At 36.5% G+C, this 18,033-nt stretch overlaps 1 protein-coding gene across 5 annotated transcripts in view; it reads left to right on the forward strand.

Annotated features, from left to right (window-relative positions):
• Positions 1-18,033, forward strand: part of FKTN (fukutin) — a 67,727-nt gene that overhangs the window by 38,664 nt on the left and 11,030 nt on the right. For 3 of the 5 annotated variants that reach the window (XM_032860769.1, XM_032860770.1, XM_032860771.1), the window contains exons 7-9: positions 1,577-1,706; positions 4,627-4,760; positions 6,193-6,320. In XM_032860769.1, the coding sequence (XP_032716660.1) occupies positions 1,577-1,706; positions 4,627-4,760; positions 6,193-6,320 (392 nt within the window). Of the gene's footprint in view, positions 1-1,576; positions 1,707-4,626; positions 4,761-6,164; positions 6,321-18,033 lie in introns of those variants that run through there. The other 2 variants (XM_032860772.1, XM_032860773.1) reach the window with 2 other exon arrangements.

Consider the following 18,033-nt stretch of genomic DNA (forward strand, 5'->3'; position numbering starts at 1 on the left):
AGAAGGCAACTTATCTTCTGGGATCCCACTTTCTTCCTAGGGATACTTTTTTCTTAAGATCCTTAGAGTCTCTCCAGCAACTGTATTTTCTTCTGCTGTATTGTAAAAGAATGACAGGGTATTATAGGATATTACAGACAGGGCCTAATGCAGGAGGGGCTTAGTCATTTATTCATTTACCCATTTATCACTATATGATACTCACATATTATGTATTAGACACCATTCCAGATTTGTACATACAGTGTTGGGGAGGTTTAGTACATGCCCTCAAGGAACCATCTTTACAGCCTAGTGGAGGAAACATAAGTAAAACCAACAATGTGAATTAAAAAAAAGAATTATAGTGGAAGTGTATATAAGTGGTAACTGTTATAAACTCATTAGACAGATTCCTTCATCTTTGTCTATATCTAGGACAAATATTATTCTTTGCTGAACAAAAGGGTAGCACTGGGAGGGTAGCACTGGCAGAATGAATACATCCTCATAGGAAAATTAGGGAACGTTTTTCGAAAGGTAGAACTCAAAGATTTTGTTAGTCAAGAGCACTCCAGATAAAGGAAACATGTACAAAGGCACAGAGGTTTGAAAAGTTGTGGAATATTTGGGGAGGTAGAAGTTATTGCTGTGTTCTAAAGTGTGAGGACGGTGGCGATGAGACCAGACTAGTAGTCAGGGACCAGAATGCAAATGTCCTTGTCTGCCATGTGAAGAAGTTTAGATTTTGAGTCATAGACAGAGAAGCATCACTAAATTTATAGTGTTTTCCTCAGTGTAGACTACCCTAAAAATGAAGAAAATTAGAAAAGCATGACTAGGTAAATGATAATAATAATATTTGTATAGAACTTCATAATTTATGAGCCATTTTTCTGTCATCCATTGTCTCATTAACTCTCCACAGCAGTCCTACAAAGCGTAATTATTGTCCTTTAGTGACTGATGAGGAAATCGTATCTAAGAGAGGTTTGTTCTTTCATTCTCTCACTCATTCAGCAGATGTTCAGGTGCTGCTCTGGGCACTCGAGATAAAGTGATAAAATGAAGTCACTTTCCTCATGGAGCTTATGTTCTTCTGAGGTGATACGCCCAGCATCACAGCTAATAAGAAGCGGGGCTAGACTTGAACACAGATAATCTGAATCAAAATCCCAGGCTCTTTCTTTTATACTCTATAGTCTCTAAAGACCAATTGGATCAGTGAATCGTGAAAATGGCACAATTCATTTTGTTCAGATATGCTTATAGCTCTCAGAATTAGTCTTCTTCTGACTGTCCTATCTGATAAATTGTGATGTGAAGGGAGTTCATAAACGTGTAAGTCTCATCCTTTGGGAATTCTGGTTATACTCCTTCCCCTTTAACTTGTCTTTTCTAGAATCTGCTCCTATAGTCTCATAGATAGGCAACTAACAAGAAACTCTGAAACGTGATTTTTTTTATAATAGAAAAATATGCATACTATGGGGTTAATTTAGATTTAATTAGATGTCTGATTTAATTTAGATGTCATGGAAATATTTCTAGCAATTTAGAAATGGCTGTAATAACTGACTATTTGTTATATCTGTAGCAGTACCTTGATGATAACACTGTGGAAGCTATGGCCTTTCGGAAGAATGCAAAAGAATTATTGCAACTGGCAGCCAAAACATTAAAGAAATTGGGAGTACAGTTCTGGCTGAGCAGTGGAACTTGTCTAGGTAAAATTCTTGTTGCTTTACATTTGTCTTTTTGTCTTTTCATCTTCTTTGGCTTTAGGGATGACTGCTTGAGATGACAAAACATCAGTGATATTTGAAGTGTCATACTTATAGACACAATAAACGTAGAGCATGGAGCAGGAATTTATTGATTTCTTTAAAGAAATTAATTTCAGAAACATAAAAGAGAGTTAGGAAGGCCATGTTGTATTTACCAAAAACTGTAAATCATGTTTAAAACTTATATCAGAACGTGTAGACTATATTTGATGTTGAGGCAGTCCTTGGATTAGCATTTTATTATTTCTGTCCCAAAGATTGTTCTGCCGTTAAAAAACAAAAACAAAAACAAAACCTCTGTTCTATTTCTTCACTTACACACCACACAAATGAGAGGAAGACTGAAGGGGTGTCATAAGGTCTTTGCACAAGTCTTTTCCAGGTCACTGATGCTTTCACTGGTTGAACATACTGCCTTACCACATTCCACTCATCCTGAGATGGGGAAATGTAGACATTTCTAGAGTCCTTTTGCGACTAGAATCAGAGAAAGATTTTCTTTACGCTATATGTCAGATCGAATTTCTTGGAATTTAGAATTCTTTAGAATCTAAATTCTATTGTTTTTATTCCCTCTTGTTTATAACAGTAGTTGGTCATAACTGTATTCTTTTTTTATTATAACTTTATTTATACAAAATTAATTCTGCTCCTATTTTTATAGTGTTACCATATAATTTATTGTCCAATTCAAGAGTCTTTTGAGAGTGAAAAGGAATGCCATTAATAATGTTGGTGTGACAGGTGTAAACTGGAATATATGGTTATCTTATTTATTAGGCTTTGTGGAAATTCATGTGTTCTTCCTGTCATGGAGCTTATAGTCAGAGTAAGCCAAGAAAAAAAATACATTTCACATATGTATGTGATATATGCTTTAAGGTTTAACTTTTTTTTTTTTTTAAGATTTTATTTATTTGACAGACAGAGATCACAAGTAACAGAGAGGCAGGCAGAGAGAATGGAGGAAGCAGGCCCCCCGAAGAGTGGAGAGCCCGATGTGGGACTTGATCCCAGGACCCTGGGATCATGACCTGAGCTGAAGGCAGAGGCTTTAACCCACTGAGCCACCCAGGTGCCCCTAAGGTTCAACTTTTTGGAGCAAGATTGTTTTATAAACTATGTCTTCAGAAATACTTCTTAATTACTTGTCATGATTTTTAAATTTTTTTTTTTAAAGTAGGCTCCACAGCCAGCATGGAGCCCAACTCAGGGCTTGAACTCATGACCCTGAGATTAAGACTTGAGTTGATATCAAAAGTTAGATGCTCACCCAACTGAGCCACCAAGGAACCCTAAAGAGCCTTCCATTCTTAATAGTTTATGATTCTTTGATGGATGTGGAGTGTGGATTTTTCTCAAGCTAGGGATGAGACACCATCCTAGACTTCGAAAGATATATGTTACAGTGAAATTAAAGTTTAGAATGCCAAACAGTGTTGCCCAATAGCAATGCCTATAAAGACAATTATAGACATTCACATACTTTCTGAATAATTTGGATGAAAGAATTAGGATATTAGGGGACACTCAAGAGCCCTTAGTAGTATTAAGGTATAGATTTTGTTTTTTTTAAACAGTACTATAGCACCTAATTGAGAAGTAGGTACATTGTAAATATACCTAGAAATATCTTTTGATATTGACAATGTGCTGAAAATTGAGGATAGTACTTCTCTTTTTTATGTGACCCATCAGGGGCACCTGGTATTGCAGTCAGTTAAGTGACCGACACTTGGTTTTGGATATGATCTCAGGATCCTGAGATAGAGCCCTTCGTTGGGCTCTGTGCTCAGTGGGGAGTCTGCTTGAGTTTCTTCTCTCCCTCCCTCCACACTTAGATGCTCTTTCTCTCTAAAATAAATAAATCTTTATATGATGCATCAGGCACAAGCTGTTTAGATCTGTTAAGTTTTACAAATTATTGCTCAGGAAAGGCATATTGGTTAAGCAAAAGAATTAGATTATATTTTTTAGCATATCTTAAAGGCAGCCTTCATCATTAGAAGTTTATGATCAAGCATTCTCAAAAGTAATTTAATTTTTTTTAATGGATGGCCCAGTTAACATTATTTTTTTTTAAGATTTTATTTATTTATTTGAGAGAGAGAGAGAATGCAGGGGAGGAGCAGAGGGAGAGGGATAAGCAGACTCTGCATGGAGTGCAGAGCCTGACGCAGGATTCACTTGATACCACAGCCCTGAGATCATGACCTGAGCTGAAATGCCCAACCGACTGACCTACCCAGGCCAACTGACTGAGCCACCAGGCAGCCTGGCCCAGTTAACATTATTAAAAATAATAGTTTATTTAGAAATTAAAATACATCATAAAATTTTTGAGGATGCTAAGTCTTCAGCACAGTAAAAATGAAGGAAAGAAAGAAAGAGAAAAAGAAAGGAAGGTTCTTCAACAGATGGCTTCTTATAACCACAGATTTTAGTTTGGGATTTAATCTTTTAAAAATATTTTTGGTAAAGCACTGTAAGTCTAATCTTAAGAAATACCTTAAGAAATAAAATCCACTCGGGACGCCTGGGTGGCTCAGTTGGTTAAGCGGCTGCCTTCGGCTCAGGTCATGATCCCAGCGTCCTGGGATCGAGTCCCACATCGGGCTCCTTGCTCCGCGGGGAGCCTGCTTCTCCCTCTGCCTCTGCCTGCCTCTCTGTCTGCCTGTGCTCGCTCACCCTCTCTCCCTCTGTCTCTGACAAATAAATAAATAAAAAATCTTTAAAAAAAAAAAAAAAAAAAAAAAAAAAGAAATAAAATCCACTCTTACAAAGATCATACAATAGTGACTAATTTTTTCCAAACTTAAATTTTTAAAAATTTTTCTTTTTTTTTCTTCTTTATTTTTAGGGTGGTATCGGCAATGCAACATTATTCCATATAGTAAAGATGTTGACCTAGGAATTTTTATACAAGATTATAAATCTGATATTATTTCAGCATTTCAGGATGTAGGACTTCTACTCAAACACAAATTTGGGAAGGTCAGTAATAAAAATCTGCTTTACTTCATAAGTACCATGTCTCAAAAGAAAAGTTTATATTAAACAGCTCAGAGATGGTTAAGAATGTTACATGTGTATCACTCAGTATTGGCCAGGATAAGCTCAGCAGAAGCTTATTATATGACTTTTGCACTACTTAAGGAAACTAGAAAATCTGGCTTACTGTTGACAATGAGAAGGGGAAAAGGGTCTTGAACTCTTATAATGTAATTAATATACCATATAATGTAAAATTAATACAATTATTAAGAATCTCACCTACCCTACCTTAAGTTATAATGTTTCTCATAAGTCACTTAATTTTATATTCACTTAGGCATCCTATCATCAACATGAAATGGTCCTTTGGGGCTAAGGGTTAGAAACAGAATCATTTCAAATAGTACTTGAATTTCTTATTTATTTCACATATTCTGGGTTATAGCAATTTTCTCAGAGTTGAACTAGGAATAGGTCATCATGACTTAAATGAAATCTCTTTTTAGACAATTTGATTTTTATGCCCTAAGCCCATGATTCCTTGTAAACATCTTACTCTTTTTTTTTTTTTTCAAAATTTGGTTGTTCTTAATTGGTTGTTCCCAGGAAGGTGTGTTGTCCTGGAAAGCAAGTAGAAGTATGTTTAATACTGAAAAATTACATTCTTTATTGTAATTAGTTTATTAAAAAAATTTAATAAAATATTCTCCAGAGGTCAGAGTCAAAGCAGTTGAACTCTAGGCATGCAGCAAATGTTTATACTCACTTTCTCCCTGGCACTGCACTCTGCACCTGGGACACAAAGATCAGTATGTTACAGTACTTATCTTTGAGGAGTTCACTGTCTAATTGGGAAAAAAAAACTATGTAATAATTATGTGATTAGTGCTATAACAAGACAGATACACCACGTCTAATGAGAACACAATTATTTGTAGGTTAAGTTTCTTTAGGGAAATGCTCTCAGAATTCTTTGTATCTTTAACTTTTATTTTTTTCATATAATATAATTTATGGAATATTGGTAGGTTTCTATGATGCCACATTTATTTAAGTACTTATTATTGATTGAGATGAGAGACTTACTTCCTAATAGTTTTACTTGATTATTTAAAGGGAGTTATTTTTCTTTGGTTTCTTTCCTTCTTTATTCAGAAAGGGGCTCAGGAACAGAATGTTCTGCAGAGTGGTAATTTAGCTACTGTAAGTCATTACTGTAAGTCATTAATTGTCAGAAGTAACATTATTTTATATGCATTTAAGAAAGAAATCAAATGTTGGCATACTACTGATAAATCCCAATTTCAGAGATGTTCCAGCTTGAAAAAACATACTATCTTAGAATCAGTATTCTCTCTATATAAAACAAATTTTTTTAAAGAATATATATTTCCTTTGTTTCAGTCTGTGAAGGTTTTCATCTTCATCCTAGGTAGAGGACAGCTTGGAACTATCTTTCCAAGGAAAAGATGATATAAAACTCGACATTTTTTTCTTCTATGAAGAGACTGACCATATGTGGAATGGAGGCACTCAGGCCAAAACGGGAAAAAAATTTAAGTATGAACCAGATAAGTACTTATAAAAGGGTCTAGAGAAGTAACTTAGGAAGGTAGAAATAAGGAAGTAACTGAAAATGAAAAACAAATGAAAGACTATCACAGCTTCACTCTTAGCCTATACTTTCTCAGTTTACCCATAAAGCCCAATTATGTTTGGAAAGTATGGACTACTTATAATGACAGTGTAAGAGGAGGAAGTGCTCCTGGGACTTCAGTCCAAAGAGTCATTATGATTAGAAGCTCTTGAGTCATCAGAAAGGGAAAACCAAAACAAGGAACACAAAAACCAAGCAGAGCCTTAGCCGAAACACTGATTGGGTGTTAGAGTTATGGGAGCTTGTTAATTTGATGGAAATGAGTAAGGGTCCATAGGAAGGTGATAGTCAAGTGAAGTTTAAGTGAACTGAACTGGAACTGAACTCTGAGGCCAGGAATGCTCGGCAAACTCTGGAATGTGCCTTCACCAGTGACTAAGGGCTGATCCTTAAAGCATACTCGTTGAGCTTAACAGCTACCGTATTTTGTCAAATGTAAGATGATATGGATTGTAAGATGCACCATTATTTTATGTGCTACTCAGAAAGGAAGAATACTGCCAATTATAATTCTAAGACACATGATTCACAGATGGAAAAATTTGGGTGGGGGAAATGTCTTGGAATTGATGGAGTACAGTATGTTAGATTGACGTTTTTAACATTTTTTTTTAATGCTGCTACAGTAAAACTCTGATGAGAAAAGACAAAAATGACATTAGAGTAACAATGCTCTCCTTTATGAAGCAGTTGACCTGTTCTTAATTCTGAGAGAGAAAGAGAGGAGAGGCGAATGAATGGGAATGAGAACCCAAAGAGCATAGGCTTTGGAGTCAGGCAGAGCTGGGGACCTTTGCTGGACCCTAACCTATTTGTGGCCTTTAGCTTTTTCTCTGAACATTAAGCTCCTAGTCTGTTAAGTTTGGGTAGCACTATTGTGCGTTTGACTATTAAGAACATTTTGCATGTGTTAACACGTCTGATCGTCAAAACAATCTTAGGAGGCAGGTATTCTGTGAGGGGCTGGAAAGTAAGTAGTTTGTTCAAGACCACACAGCAAATAATGGAAGGACTCAGACAGCTGCCTGTCCTTTAGCCGCTGCTCCCCACTGCCCCCCAGTATACCTGATGATATGAGGGACCTGGCATAATGCTCAGCACTTACTAAGTTAATCAGTAAATGATGGTTATCATTGTTATTATTATGATTACTAAAATGATTATCATCATTATTCTCATTATTATGATAGTTACGTGAGCAGAAGCTTCAATTTGCCTCACTAAGTAGCTGAGATTGGAGATTCTGTCATTAAATAAATTTGAGCCATTGAGCTGAGTGGGGAGTGTTCTGTGACATGGAAGAGAAATGCTATATTCAGACTGGTTTCTCCCGCCTACATCGACACCCTTTTGGTATTGCTGAATCTTTATTTGAAGGCAAGGAGTCTTCATGTACTGTTAAATTCTGGAGGTTTGAGAATAATCCAAACCTTTTTCTCAAAGTCATAAATATATCCCCAAATTGACATTGACCCCAGAGCATATGCTTGAAACTTTTATTTAATATAAAAAATTATTTTGCTTTATGACAATAACAAATTCAAGCTGGGTAAGCTCTGAATATAAGACAAATTAATAAGTTAAAGAATATATAATTGACATTCTCACTGTGGCTAGGTGAATGGGGGTAAGTGTTTATGACATTCAGCTGTAGTTGTTTTATTCAGATATAATAAAGAAGGTGAATTTGGGGGTGCCTGGGTGGCTCAAATAGTTGAATGTCCAACTCTTGGTTTCAGTTCAGGTCATGACCTAAGGGGCATGAGATGGAACCCTGCATCAGGTTCTGCGCTCAGCATGGAATCTACTTGGGATTTTCTGTCCCTCTCTCTCTGCCCCTTCTTCTTGAGCTCCCTCTCTCTTTCTCTAAAATAAATAAGTAAACCTTAAACCTTTAAAAACACACACACACAAAAGCTGAATTTAACATATAATTTAGAGACTTCTTTAAAAACTGTAGTGTAGCACAGAAAGGGATGGAGCCTGTTTGCTTGCTTTTGAATCCCGGCTTTATACTTACCAGCTGTATTACCTTGGACAAGTTATTTAACCTCTCTGTGCCTTAGTCTCCTGAAGTGTAAAATGGGAATAAGAAAAATTGCTACATGGAATGGCTTTAAGGATTAAGTGAGTTAATACACAAAAAGTATTTTGAAGAGAATTAAAGATATCCTGAGTGCCAAGTAATTACTAGCTTCTATTACTACTACTGTATTAGTAGGACAGGGATAAAGAAAATAATTTCTCTTCTTAGTCTTATGAGAAACTTACAGATTAGATACCTATGTAATTAACTCAGTATTAAACTGCCAAGTCTATTCTTAAAGAACTCGTATGAGGATGTCACCTATTTTCTAAGAAAGATACTTTCTAGAGCCATTATTATAATTCTGTTATTCTTAAATTTTCCTTCTAAGGCTTGAATTTCTTTCTTCACTGACATGATCTGAAACGCACAAACTTCAAAAGAATGGTTCATTTCTAACCACTACATTTCTGCATAGAAAGAGCTTCTTTCATTCTGCTTTAACTGCTCTTTATGGTAGCAGTGTTTGGGAAGTGTGAAGTGTTCTGATTATTTAACAAGAGAAATGAGCAGTGATGGAACTGTCTGGACAGATGGTGTGAGTCCCAGATTTTCTATCCTGTTACTGTGACCTTAAAAGGCAGAGAAAAGAACAGGGGATGGCTGTGTAGAGTAGTTTCTTTGGAAGATTCCCCCAGCCATATGCCATTTTCATTCTTTTCAGCACTGTTTACTTGAAGGAACTATAGTATTTTCACCACTACTGTTCCTAGAGGGGGGAAGAAAAAACCCAACTTTTAAAGCTAGTCTAAAGGTCTTCTTATCTGTATAATATTTTACTTGTATTCATGTATAGTTAATTCTGAGAAAAGCTTAATAATATCATAGAACGCTTACCATTAAAAAAAAAAAAAACAGACTAAAGAGGAACTCAGAAAGGAAGAAAAACGTTCCCCCTTTTGAAACTTCTCTCTGCATGCCTGCAGAATGAAGTTTTTGGCCCTCAGATGTAATGATGATGTTAACATTATCAATAATGTTAATGTAACAATAATAAAGACACAGCTACTAGGGTATCAGCTGGTTATCTGGCACGTGGTGGGTACTTTATGTTTGTTATCTCAAACAGTCCTCACATTATCCATGTGGGTTAGATGTTCTTACTCCCAGTTAGATATGAGGAAACTAATGCTCAGAGAAGTGAGGTAGCTTGCTCATTAATGGCAGGACCAAGATTTAACTCCAGAGCTGTTGGACTCTTCAGTCTATATGCTTATTTCAAAGACTTAATAGGTTGAATGAGTTAATACATGAAAATGCATTTAAAAATAGTACCTGGCACATAGGAAGTGATCTATAAACATTACTGCTGCCACTATCATTACAATAGTATTATTACTATTACTGCTACTGTGTTGCTCTGACACAAAGCAGGGACCTTCAACAAAATGGTAACTTGGATTAGTTACTCCAGTGGGTCTCTGAATTTTTTTTTTTTTTTAAAGATTTTATTTATTTATTTGTCAGAGAGAGCGAGAGAGCACACAAGCAGGCAGAGTGTCAGGCAGAGGCAAAGAGAGAGGAGCAAGGAACCTGATGCGGGACTCGATCCTAGGACCCTGGGATCATGACCCGAGCCGAAGGCAGCGGCTTAACTGACTGAGCCACCCAGGCGTCCCAGGTCTCTGAATTTTTTATACTTACTTTTCTTCTCTGGAGTCCCTGTCACTAGTAATAAAAAGTGACCTGTGCCACCAGGATGTGATGTTTTATTCTACAACTTCACAGTTTCTGCAGATACTGCCCAGGTTTCATGGGGATATTTCTTTCTTTCCCATCTGAATCAGCAGATACAAATAGAGGCAAGAAGTTGGAGAGGTAATAATAAAAATTAATTTTGAATATTTGCCATGTGCCAGGCACAATGCCAAGCTTTTATATGCATCATCTCATTTAATCTTCACAAGTTTATGAGGGAGATCTTAATCTTCTCACCTTCATTTTATAGATGTGGAAATTAAGGCAGAGCTAAGACTCAGACGTGGGGCCATATCACTTCAGAGCCAAGATTCTTAGAGTGTAGACAATGTTTGTGTCAGCATGATCTATCATATTATGCCTAATCCTTCTATGAAAATAGACCTTCTATTCAGTGATGTTATCAGGGTAATATAGCTACCTCTATCCTCTAATAGGAAATATGCTACACCCTGGGCTAGTAGTGGTTCCTTATGTCGTCTTTAAAAAAAAATTTTTTAAATTTTTTAAGTTTAATTTTATTTTTTGTGTGTGTGTTCCAAAATTCATTGTTTATGCACCACACCCAGTGCTCCATGTAATACGTGCCCTCCTTAATATCCACCACCAGGCTCACCCAAACTCCCTCTCCCCCCCAAAACCCTCAGTTTGTTTCTCAGAGTCCACAGTCTCTCCTGATTTGTCTCCTCCTCCGATTTCCCCCAACTGATATTTGTAGTTTCTGCTTATTATACAGATCTTCAGAAAATTTGGATTTGTTCTCTGTGGGACTAGACTCCTGTCCAGGTGTGGCTCTGACGTAATGTAATGTTTCATTTCTGCAGAGTGTATTTACTAACTCTATGTGCTAAGGATTCTCACGTGAACATACTTAGGTTCTGCTCTCAACGTTCTCATAATGTGGACCAATAAACAAATTATTAAAGTACTTTATCAGTAGTATATAGTAATTGAAGTATGTGTTGTATATAATACCAAATCAAAGTCTGTCTAGAAGCAACAGCAAGGAAGTGTGGCTTAAAAATAAAGAAGTTTGTTAGGTAGACTTGGTAGGAATATGGAGAAAGTCCTGATAATAATTTTGCTTAACTATCTTTCTCTTTAGACTGTTCCTATTTTTTTTTCTAATTAAAAACTCTAAGGTGTCTTTTTTTACATAAAGTAAAAGCTTTATTAGGGAGTTTCCTTGACTAGATTCCTAGAAATGAAATTGTTATTGTTTGTGTTGTTTAAGAAGTAGGAAGTGTAAGTTGGCAATGTTCTAATATTAGTAAAGTCCAAGATTTTATTCCCTCAGTCTCTACTTTTTCCTTTGACTCCTTAGGACTCAAAAGTTGTATGGCTTCCTCAATCCTTTTTTCTCTTATATAGGGTCTAACCCAAGATACCACTTTGCATTTAGATACCCAGCCTTTTGCAACTTCATTTGAGACAAAGATTTTAAGTATGTCATTAAGTAGTACCAAGTTATACATCATCACGTCCCAGTTCTGCCCATTCAAAGGCATTGAGTTGTTTTTTTTCGATATTGCTCCTCAATATCTCTAACTGGAAATAATCTCTCCTTCCTCTGAATTTCCATAGATTTTTTTCCTTTATTTTTTTCATCCCTTATTTGAGGACATCTGCTGATTTGTCTGTCCTTTCTGAGTTACAGATAGAATCAGTCCTGGCAAATCTGTTGCAACTGAGTGAGACCTGGGCCCTTCATGAAACCAAAATTGGTTCTTAAGTGTATTTGTTTTGTTAAGATGATAAGGTGATGTCAGATTAATGTGTTGATCCAACTTACCATATTTGGAGAATCAGAGCCATAAGGTCAAGCCACCCAGTTTTTTAGTCATTTTGCTCTACCAGAAGCTAAAAATGAGAGTTTGTTGTTGAATCCCCATTCATAGGTTCTCTCAGCTTCATAGATTGATACCAGGCTCCTTTGGTTTTAGCTCTCAAAAATACACTTGCCTTTTTAGTACTTATAGCTGGGAAGTTAAAAAGGCAAATTTGGATTCTATCTTTCTTTCTTTTTTCCCAATAAAAGCTTAGTTTATTACAGAATTCTAGGTTGACTCCCTATATCTTCTGGCCTCTGTTGATCATGATAAGCCTATAGCCAGTTAGAGACTTTCTCTTTTTTGGATTCTGTCATTTCCTGACTGGTTAATTTTAGCCATTCTGTCTGGTGTGAGGTGGTACCTCTTTGTGGTTTTGATTTGTATTTCCCTGGTGGTGAGTTATGTTGAGCACTTTTTCATATGACTATTGGCCATTTGGATGTCTTCTTTGCAGAAATTTCTGATCATGTCTTCTGGCCATTTCTTTTCTTTTTTTTTTTAAGGTTTTATTTATTTATTTGACAAAGAGAGAGAGTGATCACAAGTAGGCAGAGAGGCAGGCAGAGAGAGGGGGAAGCAGGCTCCCTCCTTAGCAGAGATCCCGATGTAAGGCTCGATCCCAGGACCCTGAGATCACGACCTGAGCTGAAGGCAGAGGCTTAACCCACTGAGCCACCCAGGTGTCCTCTTCTGGCCATTTCTTGATTGGATTATTTGTTCTTCGGGTGTTAAGTTTGATAAGTTCTATATATATTTTGGATACTAGCCTTTTATCTGATACATCATTTGTGAATATCTTCTCCCATTCTGTCAGTTGTCTTTTGGTTTTGTTGACTGTTTCCTTTGCTGTGCAAAAGCTTTTGATCTTGATGAAGTCCCAATGGTCATTTTTGCCCTTTCTTCCCTTGTCTTTGATGATCTTTCTAGGAAGAAGTTGCTGCGGCTGAGGTCGGAGAAGTTGCTGCCTGTGTTCTCCTCTAGGACTTTGATGGATTCCTGTCTCATGATTAGGTCTAAGCCATTTTGAGCCCATTTTTGTGTGTGGTGTAAGGAAATGGCCCAGTGTCATTCTTCTGCATCTGGCTGTGTTCCCCTCTAGGATTTTGATGGATTCCTGTCTCATGTTTAGGTCTAAGCCATTTTGAGCCTATTTTTGTGTGTGGTGTAAGGAAATGTCCCAGTTTCATTCTTCTGCATCTGGCTGTCCAATTTTCCAACACCATTTGTTGACAAGAATGTCTTTTTTCCATTGGACATTCATTCCTGCTTTGTTGAAAATTAGTTGACCAAGAGTCAAGGGTCCATTTCTGGGCTCTCTATTCTGTTCCATTGATCTATGTGTCTATTTTTGTGCCAGTACCATACTGTCTTGATGATGACAGCTTTGTAATAGAGCTTGAAGTCTGAAATTGTGATGCCACCAACTTTGGTTTTCTTTTTCAACATTCCTCTGGCTATTCAGGGTCTTTTCTGTTTCCACACAAATTTTAGGATTATTTGTCCCATTTCTGTGAAAAAAGTTGGTAGTATTTTGATAGGGATTGCAATAAATGTTAGATTGCTCTAGGTAGCATAGACATTTTAACAATATTTGTTCTTCCAATCCATGAGCACAGAACATTTTTCCATTTCTTTGCGTCTTCCTCAATTTCTGAGTACAGATTCTCTGCCTCTTCAGTTAGATTTATTCCCAGGTATTTTAGAGTTTTGGTTATGAGTGTAAATGGGATTGACTCCTTAATTTCTCTTTCTTCTGTCTTGTTGGTGTATAGCAATGCAACTGGTTTCTGTGCATTGATTTTATACCTGCCACTTTACTGAATTCCTATATGAGTTCTAGCAGTTTTGGAGTGGAGTCTTTTGGGTTTTCCACATAAGGTATCATATCATCTGCAAAGAGTGAGAGTTTGACTTCTTTGTCATTTTGGATGCTTTTTATTTCTTTTTGTTGTCTGATTGCTGAGGCTAGGACTTCCAGTACTGTGTTGAATAGCGGGGTGATCGTGGATATCCCTGCCGTGTTCCTGACCTTAGGGGAAAAGCTCTCAGTTTTCCCCCATTGGATAGGTTATTCACTGTGGATTTTTCATAAATGGCTTTGATGTTGAAGTATGTACCCTCTATCCCTACAGTGTGAAGAGTTTTGATCAAGAAAGTATGCTATACTTTGTCAAATGCCTTTTCAGCATCTATTGGGAGTGTCATAAGGGTCTTGTTTTTTCTTTTATTAATGTATTGTATCACATTGATTGGCAGATGTTGAATCAACCTTGCAGCCCAGGAATAAATCCCACTTAGTCATGCTGAATAATCCTTTTAATGTACTGTTGGATCCTATTGGCTAGTATTTTGGTGAGAATTTTTGCATCCATGTTCATCAGGGATATGGATCTGTAATTCTCCTTTTTGGTGGGGTATTTGTCTGGTTTTGGGATCAAGGTAATGGTGGCCTCATAAAATGAGTTTGGAAGTTTACCTTCCATTTCTATTGTTTGGAACAGTTTCAGAAGAACAGTTATTAATTCTTCTTTAAATGTTTTGTAGAATTTCCCTGGGAAGCCATCTGGCCCTGGGCTCTTGTTGGGAGATTTTTATTACTGTTTCAGTTTCCTTGCTGGTTATGGGTCTGTTCAGGTTTTCTATTTCTTCCTGGTTCAGTTTTGGTAGTTTATACATCTCTAGGAATGCATCTATTTTTTCCAGATTGTCTAGTGTGTTGACATATAGTTGCTCATAGTATGTTCTTAATAATTGATTGTATTTCTTTGGTTTTGGCTGTGATCTCTCCTCTTTCATTCATGATTATATTTATTTGGGTATTTCTTTTTGATACTCTGGCCAGGGGTTTATCAATCTTATTAATTCTTTCAAAGAACCAGCTCCTAGTTTCATTGATCCATTCTACTGTTTTTTGGTTTCTATTTCTTTGATTTCTTCTCTGATCTTTATTTCTTTTCTCCTGCTGGGTTTAGGCTTTCTTTGCTGTTCTTTCTCCAGCTCCTTTATGTGTAGGGTTAGGTTGTGTACTTGAGACCTTTCTTGTTTCTTGAGAAAGACTTGTTTTGCTATATACTTCCCTCTCAGGACCACCTTTACTGTGTATCCCAAAGATTTTGAATAGTTGTGTTTTCATTTTCATTTCTTTTTGTTTCCATGAATTTTTTAAAATTCTTCTTTAATTTCCTGGTTGACCCATTCATTCTTTAATAGAATGCTCTTTAGCCTCCATGTATTTGAGTTCTTTCCAATTTTCCTCTTGTAATTGAGTTCCAGTTTCAAAGCATTGTGGTCTGAAAATATTCAGGGAATGATCCCAATCTTTTGGTATTGGTTGAGACCTGATTTGTGACCCAGTATGTGATCTATTCTGGAGAATGTTCCATGTGCACTGGAGAAGAATGTGAGTTCAGTTGCTTTGAGAGGGAATGTTCTGAATATATTGTGATGTCCATTTGGTCCAGTGTGTCACTGAAAGCCTTTATTTCCTTGTTGAACTTTTGCTTAGATGATCTGTCCACTTCAGTGAGGGGGGTGTTAAAGTCCCCTGTTGTATTATTGTTGATGTGTTTCTTTGATTTTGTTATTACTTGGCTGCTCCCATGTTAGGGGCATTAATATTTAAAATTGTTAGATCTTGTTGGACCAACTCTTTAAGTATGATATTGTGTCCTTCCTCATTTCTTATTATAGTTGTAGGTTTAAAATGTAATTTGTCTGATACAATGATTGCCACCCCAGCTTTCTTTTGATGTCCATTAGCATGGTAAGTTGTTTTCTAACCCCTCACTTTAAATCTGGAGGTGTCTTTGGATCTAAAATGAATTTCTTGGAGACAGCATATCGATGGGTCTTTTTTTTTTTTTTTATCCAGTCTGATACACTGTGTTTTTTGATTAGGATATTTCACCCATTTACATTCAGGGTAACTATAGCAAGAAATGAATTTAGTGCCATTGTATTGCCTGTAAGGTGACTGTTACCGTATATTGTCTGTATTGCCTTCTGGTCTATGTTACTTTTAGTCTCTCTCTTCGCATATAGCACCCCTTTCAATATTTCTTGTAAGGCTGGTATGGTGATCACAAATTCTTTTAGTTTCTATTTGTTCTGGAAGCTTTTCTCTCTCCTTCAATTTTCAATGACAGCCTTGCTGGATATAATACTCCTGGCTACATATTTTTCTCGTTTAGTACCCTGAATATACCATGCCAGTCCTTTCTGGCCTGTCAGGTCTCTGTGGATAGGTCTGTTGCCTGTCTAATGTTTTTGCCATTGTAGGTTACAGACCTCTTATCCCAAGCTGCTTTCGGGATTTTCTCTTTGTCTCTGAGATTTGTAAGTTTTACTATTAGATGTCAGGGTGTTGACCTATTTTTATTGATTTTGAGGGGGGTTTTCTGTGCCTCCTGGATTTTGATCCTTGTTTCCTTCCCCAAATTAGGGAAGTTTCCTGCTATAATTTGCTGCAATATATCTTCTGCCCCTCTCTGTCTTTCTTCTTCTTTTGGGATCCCATTTATTCTAATATTGTTTCACTTTATGGTATCTTTTATCTCTCAGATTTCCCCCTCGTGATCCAATAGTTATTTATCTCTCTTTTTCTCAGCTTCTTTATTCTTCATCATTTGGTCTTCTATATCACTGATTCTCTCTTCTGCATCATTTATCCTAGCACTTAGAGCCTCTATTTTTTATTGCACCTTATTAATAGCCTTTTTTTATTTCCACTTGGTTGGATTTTTACTTCTCCAGAAAGGGATTCTCTAGTATCTTATATGCTTTTTCCAAGCCCAGCTAGTATCTTTATAATCATTCTGAACTCAAGTTCTGACATCTTACTTACCATGTCCATGTTGTTTAGCTCCCTGGCAGTTGGTACAACCTCTTGTCCTTTTTTTCTGAGGTGAATTTTTACATCTTGTCATTTTGTCCAGAGAAGAACAGATAAATGAGAGAATAAAATGCTAAAAGGATAACAACAACCCTAGATAAATATTCACTAAACAAATCAGAAGGGACCCACAATTGGGGGGAAAAGAAAAAAAAAGAAAGAAAGAAAAGAAGAATATGATCAGACTGGTGAACAGAACAGAGCCATACACTAGATTTTGGGTGTATTTTGATCTGTTAGAAGAAACTGACACCCAAAATTTTAAAGAAAGAAAAATTTGTATAAATACAAAAATAAGGGTAAATACAATGAAGAGATGGAATATGACTATAAAAATGAAAATTTAAAAAGACTTTTATAAAGGAATTGTAAGTTGGCTGAAAAAAGAAAGAAGAAAAATTTAATTTTTCAAAAAAAAAAAAAAAAGTGAGAGAGAATATGATCAAGTGGGTGAATAGAAAAAGCCATGCAGTAGATGTAGGGTATATTTTGGTCTTTAGAAGAATCTGTATCCCAAAATTTTGAAGAAAGAAAAACTTATATATGTACAAAAAATAAGGTTAAATACAATGAAGGGATAGAATATAACTCTAAAAGTGAATATTATAAATGATTTTTTTAAAAGGTATTGATAAGTTGGTTGAAAAAGGGAAGAAAGGGGCGCCTGGGTGACTTAGTTGTTAATCGTCTGCTTTTGGCTCAGGTCATGATCCCGGGGTCCTGGGATGGAACCCCACATCTGGCTCTCTGCTCATTGGGGAGCCTGCTTCTCCCTCTCCCACTCCCCCTGTTTGTGTTCCCTCTCTCGCTGTCTCTGTTAAATAAATAAATAGAATTTCTTTCTTTCTTTCTTTCTTTCTTTCTTTCTTTCTTTCTTTCTTTCTTTTTTTTGACAGAGACACAGCGGGAGAGGGAACACAAGCAGGGGGGTGAGAGAGGGAGAAGCAGGCTTCCCACTGAGCAGGGAGCTGATGCGGCTCTCAATCCCAGGACCCCAGGATCATGACCTGAGCCAAAGGTAGATGCTTAACTACTGAGCCACCCAGGTGCCCCAGTAAATAGAATCTTACAAAAAAAAAAAAAAAAAAAAAAAAAAAAAAAAAAAAAAA

This window comes from Lontra canadensis, unplaced genomic scaffold (genome assembly GCF_010015895.1).
Source record: "Lontra canadensis isolate GAN:19392208 unplaced genomic scaffold, GSC_riverotter_1.0 scaffold19, whole genome shotgun sequence".
NCBI lineage: Eukaryota > Metazoa > Chordata > Mammalia > Carnivora > Mustelidae > Lontra > Lontra canadensis.